Here is a 23,154-nt window from a genome sequence, read left to right as displayed (position 1 = left end):
GCAAACGCCAACTAGAGCTTTCTATTAGCTGACTACTGTTACAGCACCCATTATTAACATGATTGCGTCAATTCTTATCTTCTACATCTTCAGACGCAGACAGGCACCGGATCAGATCACATTTAGGGTTAGTAATTAATTACACAATCACAAACCTGATGCCTTTTGAAATGTATTTTGAAGCACAGCTCTGTGCAAAGGGCTGGGGATGCTGCCGGGTTGCAGGACTCTGCCTCACCCCCACACACACACCCCAAATGGCGCAGTGGGGCTGCACCGCCTCACAGGGCCAAAAAGACGCTGCTATCACAAAAGCCAGTGTCCAGCCCTGACTCCCCACGTCGCCTCCAGCAGCGCCCAGACCCAGCGGTGAAGGGCTCCTGTCTGATGGGGCAAGCGTGGCCTCCCCGCAGGGGCCGACGCCTTCGCGGAGTAAGTACCGATGAGCCTTCGGGAAGGTGTCAGTGGCGACGGGCGGCGGCCTGACACCCTCCGTACAGCCGGAATGGAGCGTCGGGACTGAATCACCCCGGAGCCGGAGTCCCGCACCTCAGCTCCCGGCGTGGCAGGGACAAGGGGGATCTCAGCCGCCCCACGAGGCTAGAGCCGAGGTTTGTCAGCTGCGCGGGTGCCGACCCACTAGCAGAGCCGGCCGCGGGTGCGCACGGAAGGCGGAAATCCCCGTCAGGAGGAGACGTGGGAGGGGAAAAAGGGAAACGGCCTGAACCGAGCAGCCTTTGGCTTAGCGCGGCGCAGCACAACTCGGGTAGCCGCCTGCCTCCAGAGCCGCTGCGATGGAGCTGCGAGGGTGAGTGGCGACCTCGGGGCAATGAGAGCTGGGATCCCCCACGGTTGTCGCTGGAAACGGTGTTGAGGCGCGGGCGGGCTGCTGGCGGGGAGGGGAAGGGGGGCAGAAAGATACACACCCGCCCTCCTTACTAAAATCCGAGTACCGCTGCTGCAGTGCAGGAAACGTTCTGCCAGGGTGACCTTCCGAAATGGAGACAGGACCGAGTTGCTGCGCGGGGTCCCCTCACGGAACCCGGCCCCGGGACGGCGGTTTTAAACGTGCCCGGTGTTGGCTGCGCGTACCGGGTGTGCAGCTGCGCCGGGCGCCCGTGCATGGGAGAGGTGGGTTTTGCAAGGCACCTCCGTGGTTCGGCGCTCGCCTGCCTGCCCCACCTGCCTGTGCTCGGTCAGCGAAGGCTGCAGGCACGTAACTGGCATTTAATTTGGCCTTTTTGCCGAATGTAACTGATGAGAGAAAGAAAGCTGGCCTGCCTTTTTTCATAGCCCAGGTTAGCGTTGGCGTACGGAAGGGTCAGAAAAGCTTCGCAGGGCACTTGCTGATGCGAGAAGAGCGATTTCCCCACAAGGGAAGGAGACAAAGCAAACTTCAGCAGCAGGGCAAAAGCCCCCAAGTTATTATTGCAAGCATCAGGACATCTTTTGTCTGGCTGGTTTGTGTCAGAATAGCAGCATCATATAACTCTAAAATAAATAGTACATGAAGAAGTTGAGATGCTCCTAGGAAGAATAATCTCAGCAAACATGAATGTATGAAAGAGGAAGTGCAACTTTCTCCTGTTCCACATGACACTTTAAAAAATACATAGACGGGGAAGGTGTGGGAAAGAATTAAAAAAAAAAATAATTTTAAAAAAATAGAGAACCTATGAAACTAATGCATCTACACGTTCTTAGTGAAGCCCACTGCTAGTGATGGACACAGAAGCTGAGTGCACATACAAGGCAAAAAGGAGGCTTCTCAGCAAGCAAGAGCATTTCTCCCCTTTTCTAACAGGAGCTTAGTGTTAGAGCTATTCCAGACAAACATGGGCTGACACTGTCCCATATTACCACACTCTTACCTCCAAGTAAGAGTATGAGCATCTCTAGATCTGTCCAATCTTGACTGTGTCATCATTTATTAAAATAAGAAATCAAGGCCTGCTTTGTATATATACATTAGCTAATCAGTTCTGACAAGCAAGCTAAATATTTGTTGGCATTAGCAAATGCCTACCATGGGAAATTCCCCAAAGAGTCCCATAAGATCAGTTAACTGTTGTCCTTCATTTGATTCAAATGACTTGCTATACCCATAGGTTCTAACTTGGGCAGGGAACAATAAAATAAACACAGCTGTGAGATTAAGGACTAGATTATGGTGAACTCGTCTAAACTGACATATGTAAGCATAGCACAAAAGTGATGGCTCTTGCAGTGTAAAAATATGACAAAAAAACAATACACGTAAAAGCTCTCAAAAGCCACTGACAGAGACAGAACAGAGCTGCCTGACAGTATTGCACATTTACAAAATATGTATCAGAGTAGAAATGTTCCACACTGTGCATCCCCTTAAACTTTTGAAACCTCATCTATGAAGCCATTCCGAAGGACATAAAAAAAGGAAAAGAAAATGCTTTCTTCATGTTCTTCAGTTCAGACTGACTGTTCCCTAAACTTTCTCCATCCCATTCTCTGGAGTCCGGGCTTCAAGCGGAGGTACATTTTGTGTCAGGAACTTTCTCTGCTTTCTCCATGGGAAACCAAATGTGTTTGGAAAGGTGAGAATTTTCTTAGAGGGCAGATGGGAGTTAGCAACCCTCCTCCACAGCAGAGAAGACCCAAGTTGTGCTCTGGCAGGTGGTACAAGTAAAGCTGGGCATAACTGATGCTGGGCCTGGGAGGTGCTGGATTAGTCTCTGCTAGACAAAGTGGCAGGAACTGTGGGGAAAGGGCAGGAAGCCTGGAAGAGGGAGGGGATGTTCTAATGCACAGCTGATGGGGGAACGTGAGGTGAGAAATGAATGCAGGGGGAATGAGCTTAGGTTAGGGCTTGGAGGGAGGAGGGTCAGGCAGGGTAGGGTTGGTTTAGAGAAAAACATAGAGCAGTCTGAGTGGAAGACAATGGAGCTCACTCCTGGGTGGATGTGGGCTTCTGAGGGCAGCACTCCCCATTGCCTCAGCCCTTGGCTCAGTATTGGACCTAGCTGAGGGTTGAGAACAACTGGGGAAGGGAACACACCTGGGTAGTGTGGCCTCACAGTCCTGCTTGCTTGCAAAAGTGAGCTGGGAAATCTGGTGATGCGAAGGCATTTGCATCCCTTTGCTCAGCTCAGCAAGCTTATTGCATGAGAGGTAATCTCAAAGTGGGCAATTGCAGCCACACAGCTCTCATTCCAAAACCATTCCAGCATCTTGCTTTTCTTTCACAGAAGTCTTGAGGAAGGAGACCACAACATACGGATAGGCATAGTGGTGAAAGGCTATTTAAAAGTAACTCTTAGGAAAGGGCTGCACATTTAGTTTTCTTAAAGCCATATATGATAAGGGTTAAATCACCTGGATTTTATAGCTATGTTAAACTCGGTTTTCCCATAGCATCCAGCAGGTGTAACACCAGCTTCATGCCTTCTGCTTCAATTCCAATATTAGCACATTTTACCGCTAGTCATGCCCTCAGCCACCCATCCATAGAGTTACATTGTTTGAACAGAAGTTTTGCAGCTGTCAGAAATGCAAATACTTAATGGGACATTATGTAGTCACAGTACCTAATTTACCTACTTCTGCTACTGTATTAAACAATCAATATTAGGTTTATGGATTATTTAAACAACAGAGATGCTAAAGTCAATCATGTAACCTCTTCTTTGCTTTTTATTTTAGTTATGGATTTCTGTTACTGTTCCTTCACACCATGAGAGCTGGTAAGTTCAGAACAGTTAAAAATGAAGCTGCACTCTCTTTAATACGTTTGGCCAAATACACAAGGTAGTTGTAATAGGTACAATATAAGCATCTTCATGTTTTCAGCAAGACACTTAAGAATTCCTTAGAGTGAAGTGTTTCTCTGAAGTGCATCAGGGAAGGAAGAAAACCATTTTTTTCTATCAGTTTCAGTAGGGAGAAGAGCAAGAACCTTATGGATGCTCTTGCTCAGATTGCTCTGCTTGCTTCACAGACATCCCTGCACCTTTATCTCAGCCAGCAAAAAGCCTTAGAAGTGGGGTAATAAGGGCTGTCGATAAGCAGATCTAACATGCTTGGATAACATCCATACTTATATTATGACTAGTATTACACATCGCAGTATCAAGTAGTCAGTATTAAGTCTTTTACTACAGTTCCAAAAATCCCTTTCAAATCAAAGATAAGGTTAAATGACATCACCTGCTGATATTTAGATGTTTTTAAGAGTTGTCTTTCCTCTGTTCTTGCTTAATCACTGAGAAGGGCCCAACAAAGTCATCAAGGAAACTCCCCCAAATCAGGGCAAACTGTGCCAGATACAGTCTCAGTAGATGCCAGCTGGCCTGTTCCTGAAGAACACCAGTGACAGAGGTGTGCCTGTCTTCCCGGGGTTCACTTTCCTGCTGCTGTGACGGGTTTTTTTTCTGCTTAAGTCTGAGCTGTAGCAGCCTTCTTGCAGGTCAAACCTGTTACTTCTTGTCTCGCCCACCAGGGGATAAGGGCTCAGAGAACATAACTTTCCTCCCTGCAAGTACTATGTTTGCTTCAGTGGTATTTTTAAGACAGGGTGCCCAACTTCAAAGTGTAGATGAACTATTTCTTGAGTCTTGTGCACCAGCACAAAGACATGCCCCTGCTGGACATTGCTGCCTTCCTCGCACCTCACCATGCATTGTTTCCACAGTTCCAAGCCCTCACTCCTGTCATCTTTCTTTCCCTAGCTCACCCACCCACATAATCCCTTTCCCCAGCTATAATGTCTTCCATTCAACTGCGTGTCTGATGCCCCCCCCCCACCCTCTAGTCCAGCATTTACAACATGCACATTGCTTTGGTCTCAGCAACCAGTTACACGAGAGGTTTTGGCTGCTGGAAGGAAGGAGAGGTGACCCATCCCTCTCAGAAGAAAGTCTGTGGCCAGAACCACCCTAGCCCTCTGGGAGTCACTGTCCTGTACTTTCTGCATCACTTGTCAGCCAGCTCATGCTTTTACCTTGCTCTCCAGGAGGAGAGCCTGCCTTTCTCATGTCCTGAGGCCAGGAGAAGTGTCCTGAAAGCCAGACACTGTACTGGCCTACCTCACGTGGCCATAAGAGGTTATAAATGTCTAATGAATGTATCACCAGAGGTACCTGGACATGCTGGTTTCCCAGCTGGGTGTATTTGTTGAGAAGGCGACACCAACCGCAGCAATAAAATGTGATTGCTATGACATGCCCACTTTGAGAAACACTCTTTTACTCCCCCTTTATAATTTTGGGGGTCTCAAAATAATGGCAGTACTCTTTTTCTCATCAGTCTTTACACTTCCTGTGATTTACACCTGGTGGTGGTTGCCATTTTTCTTAATTTAAAAAGAAAAAAAATATTATTGAAGTATTAGGACTTGAGTATATGTCTACAGGCAATGAGCAGCATGGGGCTGGGAATGCTTAGACCAATTAGTCATCAGAGAAGGAAATAACTAGAAGGCTTTACATTGCAAAATGTCCCTTTGGAAAATACAAACACATGTGGAGAGAATTAGTCACCAGCACACCTGGAGGTAGGAATGACTATAAAGCGTTCATGCTCATCTGCCTAGTATAGGTACTAATACTGGAGTTCACCCATACGGTAGAATATACTTGAAAAGAGTAAAACCTCTTCCACATAACCTCCCTTTTTTTCCTGTGTCTTTTAATCTTGTAGTGATTGCACTGGAGAAGATCATTGTCAGTAAACCTGGAGAAAACACTACGTTGAGTTGCATTTATCGAGGAAGAAAATTGCACTTAAAAAATCTACGGGTATACTGGCAAATAGATGACGATAAAGAGGAGTGTACAGTTGTACATGCATTGATCTCTGGTCAAGACAATGAAAGTAAACAGTGTATTCACTTTAAAAACAGGACTCGGTTATTCTGGGATAGATTGGAAAATGGTGATTTTTCTCTACTATTACTAAACGTCAGCCAGAGTGATGAACATACATACAAATGTATAGTACTGGAGAAAGCTGACTATACCAGCATGGTTCATCACGCAGAAGTGGTTCTCAGTTTAGCAGGTAAGAACTTGTATCACTTGCACATACTTGCCAAGCTCTCATTCCATCTTTCCAAATTCATGCCATTTCAATATTGTATTTAAGCATACCATTAACTCTGAAACATGGTTCAGCCCTTTGCTGAAATGAAGCCTGCTCAATTTTAATGTTACAGACAGGGAATACAGAACTGTGAGAATCTATTACAGCCGTTTATCCCATGTGGTAGGGCTTTCATTGTGGTTTTCAGTAATATAAAGGCTTACTGGGTAACAGCAGCTTAAGAAGTTGCTTTCTTCCTGAGTTTGGCTTCAGCTTTCTGCCCTTCCAGTAATTCTCTCAGCTCTCTGGCTTACATACCAAACCTGCAGGTGTTTCTCTTTCACATCATGAGGATGGTGTGAAACCCAGACCTTCTGCTTCAGAACCCACATCAAAATTTTATATTTTCAATACATTTTGACACGTCAACAACTATTCTTTTTCTCCTGCTCTCCAGCTAGTTATAGCCAACCAATACTCAGTGGCCCAATAAGTAACAGTGACAGCACTGGAGAGGAGGTGACTTTCAGCTGCAGGTCTGGCAATGGATGAATAAAACTGACAATTGGAGCTAACTAGAGCTAATGATCATCCCCAACAGCAATGGCACTTACAGCATTTTTAGCACATTGAAGGTTAAATTCACTTCTAACATGCAAGTAGAGTGCTCCATAGAAAATAAGATACTATAGGAAAATCTATCAGCCAACTGTAAGTCCCTTCATGCTACTTCATGTTTTCTAGCTTACAGGGATATCAACCAACGTGTCTCTGTGTGCAGGTACACACTAGTGAGGGGTATGCATTAATTCAGAAGTTCCAGAAAGTGCCAAGAGGAGCTTAGGTTTTGTCAAGCTAGTTATGTTTAGCCATGGATTTTGTTTATTTCTTTCACATTGAACCAAGTGTGTTAAGACAATAGCACTGAGAAGCTCTTGCATCCAACGCAGTCACTAGGCTTTACCCATTGGTTCATCAGGAGCATGATGACATGGGAGTCAGATTGTTTTTCAGGGATCACCATACCAGAGATCCATGATTCCCAAACTGCTGCCCCACTGCTTTGCAGCACTCACATTTGCTTTTTACTCTGCTAGTTTCAAAGTTCTTGTTTCAGTCTCCAAAATTCAGTTTGGTACAATGCACTATTTAAGGCATGCCTATATCAAACAGGTAATATTAGCCCCATAGAACAATAGACCTACTAGCACAAGTATAATATTCTATTTATTGCTAATAGGAGTGATCAATAGTAAAAACAAGCATTAGCTACTCAACTGTTCACAAAACCAGAAAGCTATAAAAAACAAAACCAAAACCAACAACAACAAAAAAACCCACCAAACAAAAAAAACCCCAAGCTGTTAGAAAGTTTTAATTGCAGTGCCAACAGCAGAGTTCATGATTTCCAAAAAGCTGTGTAGAGAAGCTATGTGGAGCAGGACAGCTTATCTGCTTATTGCTCTTACTGGTCCTGCTTCCTGCCACACCATTCACTCACAGGTTTCTGCACCCTGGCACAAGGAGATTTGATGATCTGCATAACTGTAGATGTTTAACTGAACACACCAAGGAATTGCATATTGTTGACTTAACAATACTGATCCCACAAACATAGCCAAATAATGTCAACTATTTCCAGGAACAAAAAAATTGTACACATGAGCAGAAGTTGCACATGAGAGTGGTTATATGATAGCATACCCTTATTGTCGTCCCATATTAAAGGAAAACTAAGTAACCTTTCATTAGTTTCCTAACAACATTCCCTCAGATTGTATTCTGGCTAAATCAGAATTCATCTTACTATTTTTTGTTGGTTTCTAAAAGCATTGCCATACTTGAAACATTGAGATATTTTAAAACTTCAAGCTGCAGCAATCAGTGGAAATTCATCATTAACATCAAGGAAACAGGTTTTCACCCACTTTTATGAATACCATGAAATTTGTATTATAGATTCTGTATAAATTTATTTTCAACTGAATCTATATACAAGCTCAAACATACAGTGTCCCAAGATTGACAGACGAGAAGAACAAGAAGGAAGAAAGGGATTCATGCAGTATGATAACAGGGAAGAATAAACTGCCATTGTATTATTAGACAGAATAAGCTGGAGATGTACCTTTCTTAGAAGGAATACCACCAGAATCACAGTAATATGAATAGCACAAATATTTAGTCCTTCAGAACTTTATGCATAAAATATGGTCAAATATTTGGTATGAAATGTAAAAACTTATACCTTGGTACATTATTTTTCTATTTTATTTCTAGACACTCAGCAGAAGCGAAGCAATGGGTGTAGCACGGAAAGTCACAAAAACCTGAAAAGAAATGGACAAGGTGCTCAGGCAGCTGGCATCGTTTCCATTGTCATTCTGATAGGTGTTCTAGCTGTAATAATCTGCTAGCTGAGGAGACGGAGGTCCGCTAGACTAGAGTCCTACACAGGTAATGAGGCCTTTCATTTGCATGACCAAACCTGAAGAATTCTTGGGTTTTTTTTGCCAAAATATTTAATGTTATCCAGCATGTGGCTAGAAGGTACAAGTAAGCTGCCTGTGCACAACAGCAGGAAATTATGGTGTTAGCAAAAACCTAGGACAGATGTAATGCCTCAGGACACATTATTCTTTAATATTTTCTGCTGTAGTGCTTGAGCCTCACAGGAGTTAGTTGTTGGTTGTGAGAGTAGCTCAGAGTTTGCACCTTTTCAGGCCATAGTTTCTCAGATGTGATGCCTGCAGCCTGTTCCTGAGCAGATGGAGGGGATGCTCCTCTATGGTGCAGGACTGGGGTCAGTAGTTTGTTCTGCTTAGCACGATCCAAAGCAGAAATCTGAGGATAAATCAATCCCAAGAGCTTTAGAGTCACTAGCTGCACGAATAAGGGTTCAAGATCCTACTGGGATCGAGCAGCTTTCTACAAGCTAGAAGTAAAGCATGTTTTGCCACTCCAGGTTATATACACATACCATTGTATTGATGCATTTTCCCATGTGCGGGACTCTACAATGCTTGGCATGAGAGAACAAAAGGTAGCTGTAGAAGACATTTTGTGAACTAGATGATCTATCTGAGTACTTACTGTAAGCCGCTTTGCGGGTATGCAAGAGGTAACATCTAGGAAGAGGGAGCAGGGACAACAACGCTTTTTGTGGACAGGGACAAACCACATTTTCAATCAGTGCCCTCTTCCTCATGGCTAGCAAGCCCAGGTGCTTTAGAAAAAGGCAGGGTAGTGATTTTGCCCAGCATCTGCAGCAGCTGTGCTGTGCTAGAAGCCATGCCATTCCTTCAGAAACCACTCATGTCTTTCCCAAAACACAAAGCAAGACTGTTGCTTCAAGCTCCAAAAACCGATCCTTGCTCAAATGGTAACCTAGTTTGTAAGCAAATAGAGCATGGACTGCATTTTGATGTCCAAAGAGCATTGAACACTCAACGTCAGTGGATGTTGCTTAATATTAATTCAATTTGGCTAAAGATGATAGTTATCTGACACGCTTAAAACAGTGCATTTGTTTCAACAGATGTCCAGCTAAACAAAGAAAAAGGAGTAACTAAAAGTATTAAAAATATTTTACTGTATTTGTCTCAAGAGTGACTCAACTTCATAGCTTCTATACTCAAGTTCAGCACAAAGCCTTTGGATAATATTTACTGGATATTATAAACTCAAGCACATAAAGTCGTAGCCCTGATGCTTCTGTCAGCCCTTGCCTTGAGCTCTGCAAGTGTTGGCAAAGGCAGCCTCAGGGTCTTGATTTCTAGAAGTTTCTTCAGCAGTTCAGGCCAAAGGACATAACAAATCAACAAGGGACATGGAGCATACAGGCTTAAGGCACCCTCCCTTCCTGTTCTATAGCTATGCTGAAGCCCCTGTTGCCATCAAGACAGCGCCAAATGTTTCAGGCATCCCAATTTGAGGGCAGCTTGGACCAATACCAGAGAAGCGAGAATGATCTAGGAAACGTGACCTCTGATGAAGGACTGGTTATGCTTGTATAAGCTGGAGAAAGAAAAGCTGATTAAGGACACAATAATCCCGCTCTTCAGCGAGTCCTTAAAGAGGATGAGACAAGTTATTTGCTGTTCCAACCCAGCAGACACAGCACTTAAGGCATAACAGGCTGAAACAAAGATTTAAGTTAGATGTTAGGAAGAAAAGATGCTTGTCTAAGGGTAATAGTAGTTGAGTACTGAGGCAAAGAGTTTGTGCAGGCTGTTAAGTCTCTTGTCAGTCCAGGTTTGGTGCTATTCTGTTTTTCCTTAATGAAAAAGGAAAAAAGTATCTGTCAGAAATTCCTTAGAATAACTGGCGCTACTGTGAGACTACTGTGATGGCTTCTTGGATACATCCTAGTCTAATTCAGTCATCATTTTATATTTTCAAACAAGTTGCATGTAGTGGATGAGGGGTAAGGCACTGTGGAGGTGCACCCACAGGGACACACTGCCACAACATTTTGCTTTTAAATACAGATGTAAAATAAGTTTCTGCTTTTAGCAGTTTCACTTTATGAAGAAGGTCAGATTGTTTCATAGGAGTTGGGAATCCTGAATACTGCAAACCAAAAAAAAAGAGCCTATTGAGACTAGCTTTGCTGTTACAAAGGAAAAAGTTTTGGAAACTGTGAGGAAGGCAGGTTGAAAAGAAGAGCAACTTCATCCCGGTGGGGTTAGTTTCTCCAAACACGCATTACAGTCAGTGGGGAGAAATTCAGAGCTGGAGCAATTCTGAATTGGTTTCTGGAGGGATCCCATCCCTACTTGTAGAGGAGTTTCAGGAAGATTGTTTCCCTTAACCACATCCAGGGTTTGTGCATCCTCTTCTCTGAGGGTGACACTGACAAGGGAGGGAGATGTTAGCAGGAGAGCACTTCTTGCATTTGCACAAAGAGAGGCACTTTCATTCTATGGCACAAGGGCAGAGGGTCCCTAGTGTCTCAGGTACCCAGGCAGAGGCAGGGTTTTGCACTAGCTGATTCTTTCTCAGAAGCATGAGTATCTCTTTTCCATACCTTTGCAGCTTGTTTCACTGGTTATGTAGGAAAGACAATGCTAGGACAGTTATTTTGGGGGGATTTTTTTTTTAATGTTGTTTCTTGTTACAGCACCTGTCTAAATGGAAAGTGCCAATAATTTGGACAGCTGGAGACGTGTCAGGAGAAGCACCACCCCTTACTGCAGTGGCAGTATTACCTGTAATACAAGTGAGATTTCTGCAGACCATGCCAAGAGACATGGCAAAGAGAAAAGCTTCTCCAACACAAGAGACAGAAAAATCCACTGGATTTCTGTTCCAGCCACTGGTTTTGTCCGCACAACAGTTGTGTCACCACACCAGTTAGCCACTTTGGACAGTCCTCTGTGATAGTTTGTCAGTTGTTTGTGCTCCTGCACTGAAGAAAGCAGTAAGCCTGGGACTTAGCTACTCTCTACCAAACTACGGAAAACTGGTGAGTTCCCAGTCTCTCATCACCTTTGAGGACTTTGTTAGTAGCAGAAGTAACTGCATTTCAGGAACATGGGAAGTCTTTGCTGTGCCTCCTTACCCTGATGATGACTACTGAATATGAAGAAAGGCAGCTAAAACACAACAACAAAAAACAACCAAACAAAAACAAGAAAAAAACACCCAAAAAATCCCCCCCCCAAAACCCCAAACAACAAGCTACTGAAGGACTCTCTGCAAAATGAGATTTGTGACTTTTTCCACCTTTTTCTCTCTACAGCACATCTTTTAATTGTCTGGTTTCACCAGCTGCATGTTATTCTGTACAGAATTAAGTAAAACATTTTGACCTAGCCCTCCAAAAATGGGAGTTGCTCTGATGAGGTTAAGCACTAAATATGTTACCATAATGCAGTGTGCTTTCTTTAGATGCACTTGATATCAGCATTTTGGTTTTTACTAAATATTCCATTGAAAAGAGAACTTCCATTTCTGACAGAAGGCAGTGCATACTATGTGAAAGAACAGGCTGTGGAAATCTGACCAATTCGAAACAGTGCCCTCTATGTTAATGTCAGGTTACCTTGACTTACCCCTTTTCGGGATACAATAAAACCTGTGGTCAAGCTCTGCTTGATTCAGCTAGTCTTTATTTAAGCACTCCTCTGTGGCTTCCAGGGAGGATTTTAAACTGAAATTTTTAAACCGAAATTTTCCTTGTGTCCCATCCCTAAAATACAGACGCACTGTTGTGGTTTAAACCCAGCCACACAGCTCATTCACTCCCCCCCTTCTTGCCCTCCCCCTGCTCCTGGAGGGATGGGAAGAAGAATTGAAAGAATGTAACTCCCACAGACTGAGATAAGAACAGTTTAGTAACTAAGGTATAACACAAATCACTACTGCTACCACCAATGATAATAATGATAAAGGAAATAACAAGGGAAGAGAATATATCACCTCACCACCTGCCAACCAATAACTCACCCCACCCGCCCGACCAAGTACTGACTGATACCTAGTCCCACCCTGCAGTGACCTAGCCCTTCTAGGTAACTCTCAGTTACATCCTGGGCATGACATGCTGTGGTATGGAATACTTCTTTGGTCAATTTGGGTCAGGTGCCCTGTCTCTACTTCCTCCCCTCCCTGGCAGAGCATGAGGCTCAGAAAGTCCTTGGTCAGCCTAAATATTTGAGCAGTAACTAAAAACACTGGTGGTATCAGTGCTGTTCCCAGGCTGAAAGTCAAAACCACAGCGCTGCACCAGCTACTAAGAAGGAGGAAAATGACTGCTACTGCTGAACTCGGGACATGGACACACACAAAAAGAAAGTAGAGAGTACATGACTGTGTTTTCCATGAATGTCCAGAAAGCAGTTTCTGGACATTCATGCATTCTGCATGGAACTACAGTTTCCATGTGCCAGTGCATGTGCCTTCCTATTTCATCTCAGTCAGCCAAGAGAAACTAGTTGAAAATAGCAACTTTGCTCATAGTATAAGGTTTTGAAGAAGGAGGAATCTATACTAGCTCTTTTGCTCAGATGGGGCAGTTTCTCCATCTTGTCATGGTGTGTATGGCAATGATGACTTTAAACTGAGCCCTGAAAACACTTGGCTTTTCCTGCACCAGTTGCTAGACTAAAATTCTACCACTTTTGTGAATAAGTCACAGCCTTGTTTGTCCAAGCTCAATGTATAAGAGGCACTCTAGTGTCAACTGTGAGATAAGACTGATTTTTTTTTTTTTTGTATAAAGATCAGCTTTCAAATCCTGGACAAGTGAAAATAAATTTTGGTTTCCTGTTCTCCCATCATGTGGAATCCAGAAACATTTGGCAATAGCTCCGTTAGCTTTTGTTGAAGCAGTACCCCTGAGGAAGCTCTGAGCTGGGTAGCTGTGCACCGCCACTGTGCTAGTATTTTGTGGGAGGGCTGCACAGGCTCAGCTTCCATGGCATTTAAGAGAAAGGGCAGTTCAGCTCTCACTTGGTGCAATCAAGGCTTACCAATTTGAACAGGGAAGGGAAGTTGTTTAGGAAAAGAAACAAGCCAAGCTTCAACTAAAGAATTAAGCTCCTGCCTAGGTTCTAAATAACTGTGTACAACTGTGGAGTTTAAGACATTTTATCTATTAACATAAAGAGTATATTGCCAATCAACGTCTGAAAAATACTGTTTTATTTATCAATTTCACTTTTGTCCTTTGTTGTCTTCCAATCTACATCTGTACCATACCCTGTTCTGTAGGACATTTAGCTGACAACATTTATCAGGTAAGATTACTAAGGTGCCTTAAGTTACTTTAAATGTCAGTCTTTCCTTGTCTTCTCTCACACCCATTAATCTATATGTCAGATGTTTTCTGAGTCCATATCTAGTCTTCACTGAACCCTAAAAGGGATTTGCTTAAGGAAGGCATACAAGCTTGCAGATGCTTCAAAAAAGTGAAGCGTCATCTGTGTGGATGTGAACTATTTCCTAGTGGTTCAGTAAGAAGTCCTGCAGACATTTCCTTGCTATCTATCACATGAAGTTTTGTGCAGCCTTTTTCATACTGCTGTAACTGACAGAAGCCTTTACTAAAACCACTTTTTCACCTGCAGATTCTGCAACTGCCAGAAGCTGTAATGGTTTAGAGGTGCAAGAAACAGCCTAGCAGTCACTTTATGATATGTTGTTAAACTAATTAGGCTGGTTGGATTTTTCTTACTTCTCGGTTATTTCATGGTACATAGTGAAGACATCTAAATGCAGCAGCCTGCTGTTGCAAAATCCATACTTTCAATTGATTTAGATTTCCAGCTGGTTTCGGAGGCAAGTAAATCCTAGGTAACAGTTGTTTGTTACAATTCAAAGTACTTGGGAGTTTTGTAATAACGGGTTTTGTCATGTATGTGTTTATATTTGAATAAAATCCATTCATTCTTCTGAATGTTTAACTAAATCTATCAGCACATAAAGACTAGTCATCGCTCCAAATCATTGCTCCCAACCAATGGGGCAGGTTTACTTTCAGACATAGTTTTCTGGGCGTACAAGCACACCTTTCCAAAGCCCACAGATGAAAAGAGAGCGACACAATATGGGGACTTGACAATCTGTGCTCTGTTTTCGCTCACACCTTGAATGAACTGGATGAAAGCCACACAGTAGCCTGAGTGCAGCACTAAGCCTAGGCTGATAAATCCTTTCCTTGCCCAGCCCCTAGCAGAACAGAGGTATAACACACCTTCCCCATTTCCAGAACTGAAACCAGCTCATTGCACGGTCCCAGGGCAGTGCTGGACTTGGGTCCCAGCATCCCCCCATTTCCTTAAGTTAAGGACAGCAGCTCACATGAACTGCATATCCCAAGCAACTTAAGCACGTGCACAGCAAAGTGCCACTTGATGCAGCTTTGTGGGAAGACTCTAAGAAACAACTCACTTTCACAGCAAAGCGAAAGGCTTTTGTTGTGGCACAGTTGGTAAACCACAGAAGGAAAGCCCCGAGGGAGAGAACATGTGTTGCTATTTAGTGGTCTGAATCCATCCATCCCATAGTCAAATTCATTATTTAAATCTTGTCACCTGCAAGAGCTGAAATGCCTGTTTTGCTCAAAAAAGCATTCCCTTTTTCCACTTCAACAATGCTGACAAAAAAAAAAAAAACAAACACCAGAACTTCTCAATAGCCTTTTATGCTTATATCAAAGAAACATTACTAGCTGCTTTTCCAAACTGCAGAATGAAATCTTTTCATATTTGTAGCAATTCTGCAGAGTTCACATTACTCATGAGGGTGCTCTCTCTAACCTCTCTCTTCAAGGGCAGAGAAACTGCTCTAAAGAATACTTGTGAGTACAGACCAACTCCACAGGGAGAGAACCCCTGCCACCCCCTACAGAAGTTAGTTTGGCTCTTTGGGACTTTTTGTCTCAATGTATCGTGTGGCATTAGGACCTTCACCACTTTCATTGTATCAGTACAGGTTAAAATCATGGTCAACTGGCCCCTATTAGAGATGTATAAAATGGCACCCCACATGTTCCTCGAGGTGATCTCTGGCAGTCCGGGGCACTGCAGGCCACACACTAGTAGCCTCTGTCTCATCCATCTCTCAAGACACACTTACGTGACAATGGGTCAGTGTGTCAGTTCATACAATTACCTTCCAACACAAAAGAACACTTCTAACACTTCATGCATTATCAGCACTGCTCATAAGCATAAGTATATACGAACCAATGCCCCATGCTGCAAAACACAAGTCACTGGGAACTACTCACAAACTCAGGTACTTTGTTAGGGAAAAGCCTGTCTCCATTTTAGTCTGGAAGAGAAAATGGCTGTGTAGAACTAGATGCTTTTGTATCAAGAGAAGGCTGACCTTCCAACTCTCCCCAAATAAGTCCCAACAGTTTAGTAATAAAAACCCTAATTTGTTTTCCTGTGATTCCAGGAAGTGCTGCTTAGGGCTGTTTTATAATTGGAAAACTTGGACACAGAAGTTGCATGCTTAGGGTCACGCAAGGCTGCAGCTGACTTGGTGCTTGAACAAAACGTCTCCAGGATGCAGAGACCTTCCCTCCTTTCACATGCCGGATTGGAAAGTCTGCTCTTTGCAACATCCACCCCGGTAGACGTCATAAGTCAAGAGAAGCCATTTGCTGGTTTTGGATAGGATTGCATATAAACTGCCAGATTACACTTTCATATCTGTTGCACAAAAACATCTGCCCTTAAAAAAAAATTGTAAAGGGGAAAAAGAGTATTTTAGTCCAGACTGGAAAGCTTCTAAGAATGATCAGCAAGATGCAACACTAACACAGCCATAGTGCAGACAGAGGGTGAGTGCTAACATTACCTTCTTAATTTTTTCTGCCAGAAGATTTGCGCTGTGTTGTGGTTTAAACCCTAGCCAGACAGCTTGTTTCCTCACTCCCAGTGAGTGGTGCCAGGCTGAGAGCAATTGGGCCCCCCACCCCGGGGCTCTCCCTTTCCCCGCTCCCGGAGGAACAGGGAGGAGGATCAAAAGAGTGCAACTCCCACAGGTTGAGACAAGAACAGTCCAGCAACCAATGTACAACACAAATCACCACCGCTACCACCAACGACAACAATGATAAGAGAAAATAACAAGGGAAGAGAATACGATACCACCAGCCAAGAAACGAGTCCGACCCAGAAGCCCGTGTCCTTCCGGGTAACTCCCAGTTACCCCCCACCCTGGGCATGACATGCTGTGGTACGGAATACCTCCCTGGCTAGCCTGGGTCAGGCGCCCCGTCTCTGCTTCCTCACGGCTTCCCCTCCTCCCTGGCAGAGCATGAGCCTCACAAAGTCCTTGGTCAGGGTAAACATCACTTAGCAGCAACTGAAAACATCGGTATCACCAGCACTGTTCCCAGGCTGGAAGTCAAAACACAGCACTGCACCAGCTACCATGAAGGAGAAACATGACTGCTACTGCTGAACCCAGGACATGTTGTCACATCATCAGTCTTAACATTGACTGAGTGTACTTTCAAAACAAAAATCAGGTTTGCTTGGAAAAAGTTCCACAGCATCATGCTGGACTAGAACCAATTCTATTCTTCTCCACCTCTTCATCAGTCAGACTTACCACTATTGTTTTACCCAACTTCTAAAATACACCACTACTGCAGTCACTGTAGCTAAAAAGAGGCCAAGGGTTAAAGGCATAAAAAGACTGAAGTGTTGCCAAAGCACTTTAGTTGCTTTTGTAGCAAGGCAAATACAAAGTATTTTTATCACCTTGTTGGAAATCTTATTAACCAGCTCAAATCAGTTTGATAAACTGCCAGTGACTTTAAACTCTGTCAGCAAAGTACTGGGAGTGCCATCACAAACCTAGTCTTTTAAAGCCCTTCCTTTGGTTTTCCATCTGTATGCTCACAATTCCATACGATACTACCTGCAGCACAGAGGGTTGCTTCCTTATTTGAGATACATTATTGACTTCTCTTATCAGAATCATGATAAGAACCCAGCCCTGTGTTAGGTCCTGATCTACTGACAACAAGGCAAGAGGGCTGACCAGATAATGACCATCTTTTCCAAGGAAATTCACTGACTGTTTCTACATAGGGTGGGACGGGGAGCCAGCACCACAGAAAGGTCTCCTGAACTCCTGGCACCAGCTCACATGAAATGCGCCCAGAAACTGAAGGGCTGGGCAGGTAGACGAGGCTTTGGATGCAAGCAAGGCTCCAGGGATTCCCAGCTAGGGTGAGCTGCGGTACCAGGCCTCTGCTCAGCAGGCAGGCACCTCATCAGGAGTCCTGACACAACAGGGCACAGCTTAGGGCTGAGAAGTGCTGTCAAGCAGGAAAAAGGAAAAGAATAAATAAACTAAAACTTAAAACCACAAAACCCACACACAACTCTACACATTTGTTCCTTTTTATGTATTTTAAGTTGAATTTTTCATTACTACCATGAAGCAGACAGCTGCCTGTCAAGGTACTTCTCATAGAACAATTTGAGCAAGCTGAAAGTAGGAACAAGACAGTAGTGAAGGGAATCTTTTAATCTGTTCCATCTCAGTTTCAGTTCACCAGTCCTTTGGAGATGAAGCTCTGTGTGGGAAATATTTTCTTCTTTTACATTTTTAAATTAAAAAAAAATAAAAAGTAACCCTCAAGAAGAGTTTCTATTAAAAGCCATATGCTCTGCTGGGCTGGAATTATTAAACACAAAACATATCCGGCATGCACACAGTGAGCCAGTGCCTTTTTGGTAGTGTTTTTGGCAACACAGCCGCTACTAACAGGCTTCATATGTGTCCTAGCTTCACTTTTAAGCAACTCCTATTGCATCACAGCATATCTGGATAGAAAACTAGTTCTAAGCAAAGTCAAATAAACAAGCTCCTCAGAAACAGAAAACTTAGCAGAAGAAATCTATCAATTTCCATGGCCACATTTACTGCACCAGTAGGTCTTTAAGCCTTGGGAAACAGTAGTAGGTACTCTGCATGTCAGTAAGAACCAGTTTTTGAATTAACACTGGTTTCAGTGTCCCCAGCTCACAGGTGCTCAGGCTTGAGCAACCCACAGACACATGGGATTCCAGGCACAGAGGTGTGCCCTGTCCACATACTCTTCAGAAGTCTTTGGGGTGGGGCTGGAGAGCAGGAAAGGAGTTACATTTTTAGTCTCTAGGCAATTGTCCTGGGTTCAGCAGTAGCAGCCATTTTTCTCCTTCTTAGTAGCTGGTGCAGTGCTGTGGTTTTGACTGTCAGACTTGGAACAGCACTGACAGCACCAATGTTTCCAGTTCCTGCTTAGTAATATTTACTCTGACCAAGGACTTTCTGAGCCTCATGCTCTGCCAGGGAGAAGGGGAAGCCGGGAGGAAGCAGAGACAGGACACCTGACCCAAACTGACCAAAGAGGTATTCCATACCACAGCACGTCATGCCCAGGATATAAACTGGGGGCAGTTACCCAGAATGGCTAGATTGCTGCTTGGGTCAGGCTAGGTATCGGTCAGCAGGTGGTGAGGGGTTGTATTCTCTTCTTTTGGTATTTCCCTTATCATTATTATTACTGGTGGTAGCAGTAGTGATTTGTGTTATACCTTAGTTACTGGACTGTTCTTATCTCAGCCCATGCGAGTTACATTCTTTTGATTCTCCTCCCCATCTCTCCAAGAGCTGGGGAAGACGGGAGGGGAGTGAGCAGGTGTCTGCGTGGTTCTGGTTTGCTGGCTGGGCTTAAACCGTGACACCAATACTGCTCCAGGCAGCAAGGAAGAAGCCACTAAACTATTGCACCTAGGCAGAAGCCAAGCAAGAAGTTTGCTGTGAAGCTAGAAATGGACCCTAACCCCCTCCCCTTTGAAGGTCTAGCAGTACAGCCCAGCATCCCTGTACACCACTCACTGTTTCACAAAGCATGCTGTAATCTTAATCACTGCAGGTGCCCAGATGGTATGGAGCACTCACCCTGGAGATAAATAATTGTATAACATACCTCTGCTGTCTGGAAACTCCATGCAAGCAGTCAGTGTAACTGAACAGAGGTGAGCACAACAGAGCAACATACCAAGGTACCTCTGGATGGCATTCCTTCCCTCCAGCGTATCAACCAAACCACACAGCTTGGTGTCATCGGCAAACCTGCTGAGGGCACACTCAATCCCACTGTCCATGTGGGACCGGTCCCAACACCGATCCCTGAGGGACACCACTCGTTACTGGTCTCCAGTAGGACATTGAGCCATTGACCACAACTCTTTGTGTGCGGCCACCCAGCCAGTTCTTTATCCACCAAGTGGTCCATCCATCAAATTGATGTCTCTTCAATTTAGAGACAAGGATGTTGTGTGGGACAGTGTCGAACGCTTTGCACAAGTCCAGGTAGATGACATCAACTGCTCTACCCCTGTCCATCAGTTCTGTAGCCCCATCATAGAAGGCCACCAGATTGGTCAGGCAGGATTTCCCCTTAGTGAAGCCATGCTGGCTGACACCAAGCACCTTGTTGATTTTCATGTGCCTTAGCATGCCTTCCAGGAGAATCTGCTCCAAGATTTTGCCAGGCACAGAGGTGAGACTGACTGGTCTGTAATTCCCCGGGTCATCCATTATTAACTTGGATGGTACTGCTTTGATTTAGAAGGAGCTCTCCAAGTAATATCTGATCAGGAAATGAGCTTTCAGAAGAGCAGGGGGGTGGGGGGGTGGAGGAAAACAAAAAACACCAACACAAAAAAAAAAACAAACAAACAAAACAAGCAACAAACAACCACCGCCACAAAAAAAAAACAAAAAAACAACCAAAAAAACCCAAAACCAAACCATCTCTCAAAAAAAGCAATAAATCTCTCATGACTTTAGTGCATTGATAAATGGTTTTGGCACTTAAAGAATTTCTTGCCTCAGAAGCCTTCTACTTTTGTGATTCAGTACCAGACAAAGAATAACTTCTATGAATTCGGAAATATTTTCCTCTGTGCTGTCTTACCTGAGTTGCATCAGGCATTGAAAGCTTACCAAAACTAAATGGCCCAGAAAATACTCAAGATCATCACTGTCACAGGAAAGAATGAGCAATTCTATTACAGCATCATTTGAGTGAGAAACTGTGCATTGCTGAAATACTACCATGAAGCTGACTAATTTATCAGATGTTACTTCTCAAACCACTACATAGAGTCTGGGGGGAGGGTGGGGTTGTTTGCTAACATAATGAAACATGACTTCCTAGAGTTTCTTCAATTACTTCTGGCTTAGTACTAAAAAATTTCAGACTTACTCTTCAGATGGGGTTTTTTTTGTGTGTTTTTTTTTTTCAGGGTGTGGGTCATCCCCCGGTAATTTAGTGTTATATACCAGTATTTAAATTCATCCAGCATGACTGAATAGCCAGCTTAACCCAAGCACAGGAGTAGGTGAGATGAATGAGAACAGTGTTTGGAATACTAATTATTTTAAATAGATTAGCATGCCTTTTATGGCCTGTTTATAGGTGTATACACCTATATGCCAGAAGGAGTCAATTCAATGCAAGGGAGAGTACCCAGAAACTGGCAGTTCAAAGGCAAAAGCTGAACAGAATCCAACTAATACATTTCCATTTCTGATACTCAAGTGCTGAATTCTGCAATTGTGCAACTATGTGCCACAAAACCACAGTGAAGAAGTTTCCATGCTAGCAAATACACGTAGAAAGAAAACTTCGATTCCTTTATGAAATGATACAGCAGCATACCAAGTCAACAGTGCAACAAAACGCAAATAATAGCTCTCATAAAGAGAAAGCCTTCTATTGTGGCTGGCTGAAAACTTAAGAGGCAAATATTGCTCAGTACCTGCACATCAAAAGCAGGGGGGCAGTGAAACAACAGTGCTTGACTGCAGGGCATACAAGAGTGTGTTGTTTTAATAATGTAGAGTTTGGAAATGCATGCTTAGAAACTGCAGGCAGTAGCTTCTGTGTTCAGGTGTACAAGACACTGAACACAATTAGTTTAACTAACATTCATGTAAGAAGCAACATTTTCTTTTCCTTGGAGAAAGAACCAAGCAAAGTCTCAAGTGCCTGATTGAGCTAAGAGGCAAGAGTTGTTTCAGAAGCATTACCAAAGTCCCTATTCTGAACATCAAATGGCACACTCTTAACAGGGACATATGCTTTATCAGACAAAAGGTAGATAGTCCTCCTAGGAAGGACTGCAATACCAGAATGTTACATTATAATAAGCAGCTAAAGTTTGGGAAAATATGAAAGGTGAAATATTAAATATTCATGAGCTTTTACTACTGGTACAGTGGTAGTTAGCATGATCTTACGTCACCCAAGGATGCTACAGTGAGCACAGTCAGTAATTCCTTTTATTCCTCAGTCAAGAAACACAGCACTTGGTATCTGAGTCATTGCTCCACATCCTACCCTGCTTCAGCATTTCCTCATTCAAGGCAGAATCTCCGCGCAGCAGCATGTTTGAGTCTCAGCACATTCAGACGGGATACTGAAAGACTCCACATAAGTAAGTAGAAGATCAAGTTTTCTGTCTTGTACTAGGAGGTGCTGAAACTGCATTATATGTGCTACAGCTTTTCAGCTAAGATATTTTACAATTGTTTCAGCTAATGCAGACATAGGAAAAATGAAACTGAAACAATCAAGGTTTGGCTTGTTTTCTTTGCCATAAGTTGCAGCTTGCTGGAGAGGAAAAAAAGGTATTGAAAAGTTTCCCAGTTAAAATGTTTTATCTTTGACTCCACTCCCCTTCTCTGTTGGCCAGCTAGGGTGCACTTAGACTGCAAAATGAGAAGTGCGACTAAGCCTACTGGTAAAACAAAAGGCAGCTTTCATCTGACATCCCAAAAGGCATCTCCAACTAATTTATTTCCCAAGTACAGTTTTACCTTTATTTCTGGTTTTTTATCTTTTTTTTGCTTTTCTTTAGTCATTAAACTGACACTAAACATTAATGACTTCAGTCATTAAACTGACATCAAAGTGACTGAACAGGGAGTTTCAGTTTAGTGAATTTCAAAGAATGAACACTACGCTGAAAATAATTTATCACACATTGCCTCAAAACAGCAGCTGAGTAAGAGAAAAATCTCAGATGAGATACATAGCAAACTAGCCACACCAAAACCCTGTGTAACATTTCAGGTACTGAATAGTCACTGTTTACAAACTGACAGCGTGTAACAGCAGCTAAAAAACCCCATGTGAGAAAGATGAGGTGTCCTGTTGTACTGAGCAGCAGCAACAGTCACAAAGTCAGTGCTGGACACAACCTGAGGTTGTGGTCAGTTAGCACCTAGTGAAGAAATCAAGTGCAAGAGTGAAAAGACAAGAAAGAGGTCAAGCAACCGCATAGGAGTATTTTCCCAAGCCTTAAGTCACCATGGTTTCTATTACAGTTCATCAACTTTGAAAAACAAGATAAGATATTGCTGCACAAGTAGGTTTCAGAAAAACCTCTTGCCATTACGTTTCGATGGAAGGTTTATATCGGGTGAATTAAAAATATTACAGCCACAGATGTACAACCCAGTCCCTACAGCAGAGCACTTAAAACAACTTTTCAATTTTTAAATCTATTTTTATTCTTACCCCTTCTTCAGAAGGAACTGTACCCATCAAGGTAATATAGGCAGAGAGGA

The 23,154-nt window shown here is 43.3% G+C and overlaps 2 protein-coding genes and 1 long non-coding RNA gene across 7 annotated transcripts in view; 2 read left to right on the top strand and 1 right to left on the bottom strand.

The window, feature by feature from the left end:
- Window positions 1-23,154, top strand: part of LOC134155374 (uncharacterized) — a 422,006-nt gene that overhangs the window by 101,682 nt on the left and 297,170 nt on the right. The window lies entirely within an intron of this gene.
- The window catches only part of LOC134155381 (uncharacterized), a 66,257-nt gene that overhangs the window by 18,583 nt on the left and 24,520 nt on the right, over window positions 1-23,154 (bottom strand). The gene's annotated exons all lie outside the window — the stretch shown is intronic.
- LOC134155347 (CD276 antigen-like) lies at window positions 655-12,264 on the top strand. 5 transcript variants are annotated; one of them, XM_062602452.1, is made up of 5 exons: window positions 659-808; window positions 3,679-3,719; window positions 5,674-6,033; window positions 8,335-8,511; window positions 9,928-11,159. In XM_062602452.1, the coding sequence occupies exons 1-4, from the start codon at window positions 795-797 to the stop codon at window positions 8,469-8,471; spliced, it is 552 nt and encodes a 183-aa protein (XP_062458436.1). In that variant the 5' UTR covers window positions 659-794; the 3' UTR covers window positions 8,472-8,511; window positions 9,928-11,159. The 5 variants fall into 5 exon arrangements, 4 of the variants coding, with proteins under 4 accessions (XP_062458437.1, XP_062458438.1, XP_062458436.1 ...); XM_062602451.1 differs by lacking the exon at window positions 9,928-11,159 and adding an exon at window positions 11,177-12,264 and having other exon boundaries at window positions 663-808; XM_062602453.1 differs by lacking the exons at window positions 8,335-8,511; window positions 9,928-11,159 and adding an exon at window positions 11,177-12,264 and having other exon boundaries at window positions 655-808.

Source organism: Pezoporus occidentalis, unplaced genomic scaffold, assembly GCF_034315485.1.
Source record: "Pezoporus occidentalis ecotype Australia unplaced genomic scaffold, CSIRO_AGI_Poc_V1 ctg77, whole genome shotgun sequence".
Lineage (NCBI taxonomy): Eukaryota > Metazoa > Chordata > Aves > Psittaciformes > Psittacidae > Pezoporus > Pezoporus occidentalis.
Note: the sequence above shows the minus strand (reverse complement) of the source record. Positions and strands in the feature narration are given on the sequence as shown.

Bases quoted from the DNA above. Each gene is read 5' to 3' on its own strand.
- LOC134155347 (XM_062602451.1), top strand. The intron at 3,720-5,673 runs GTAAGTTCAGAA...TTAATCTTGTAG, and splicing joins CCTTCACACCATGAGAGCTG to TGATTGCACTGGAGAAGATC. The intron at 6,034-8,334 runs GTAAGAACTTGT...TTTTATTTCTAG, and splicing joins AGTGGTTCTCAGTTTAGCAG to ACACTCAGCAGAAGCGAAGC.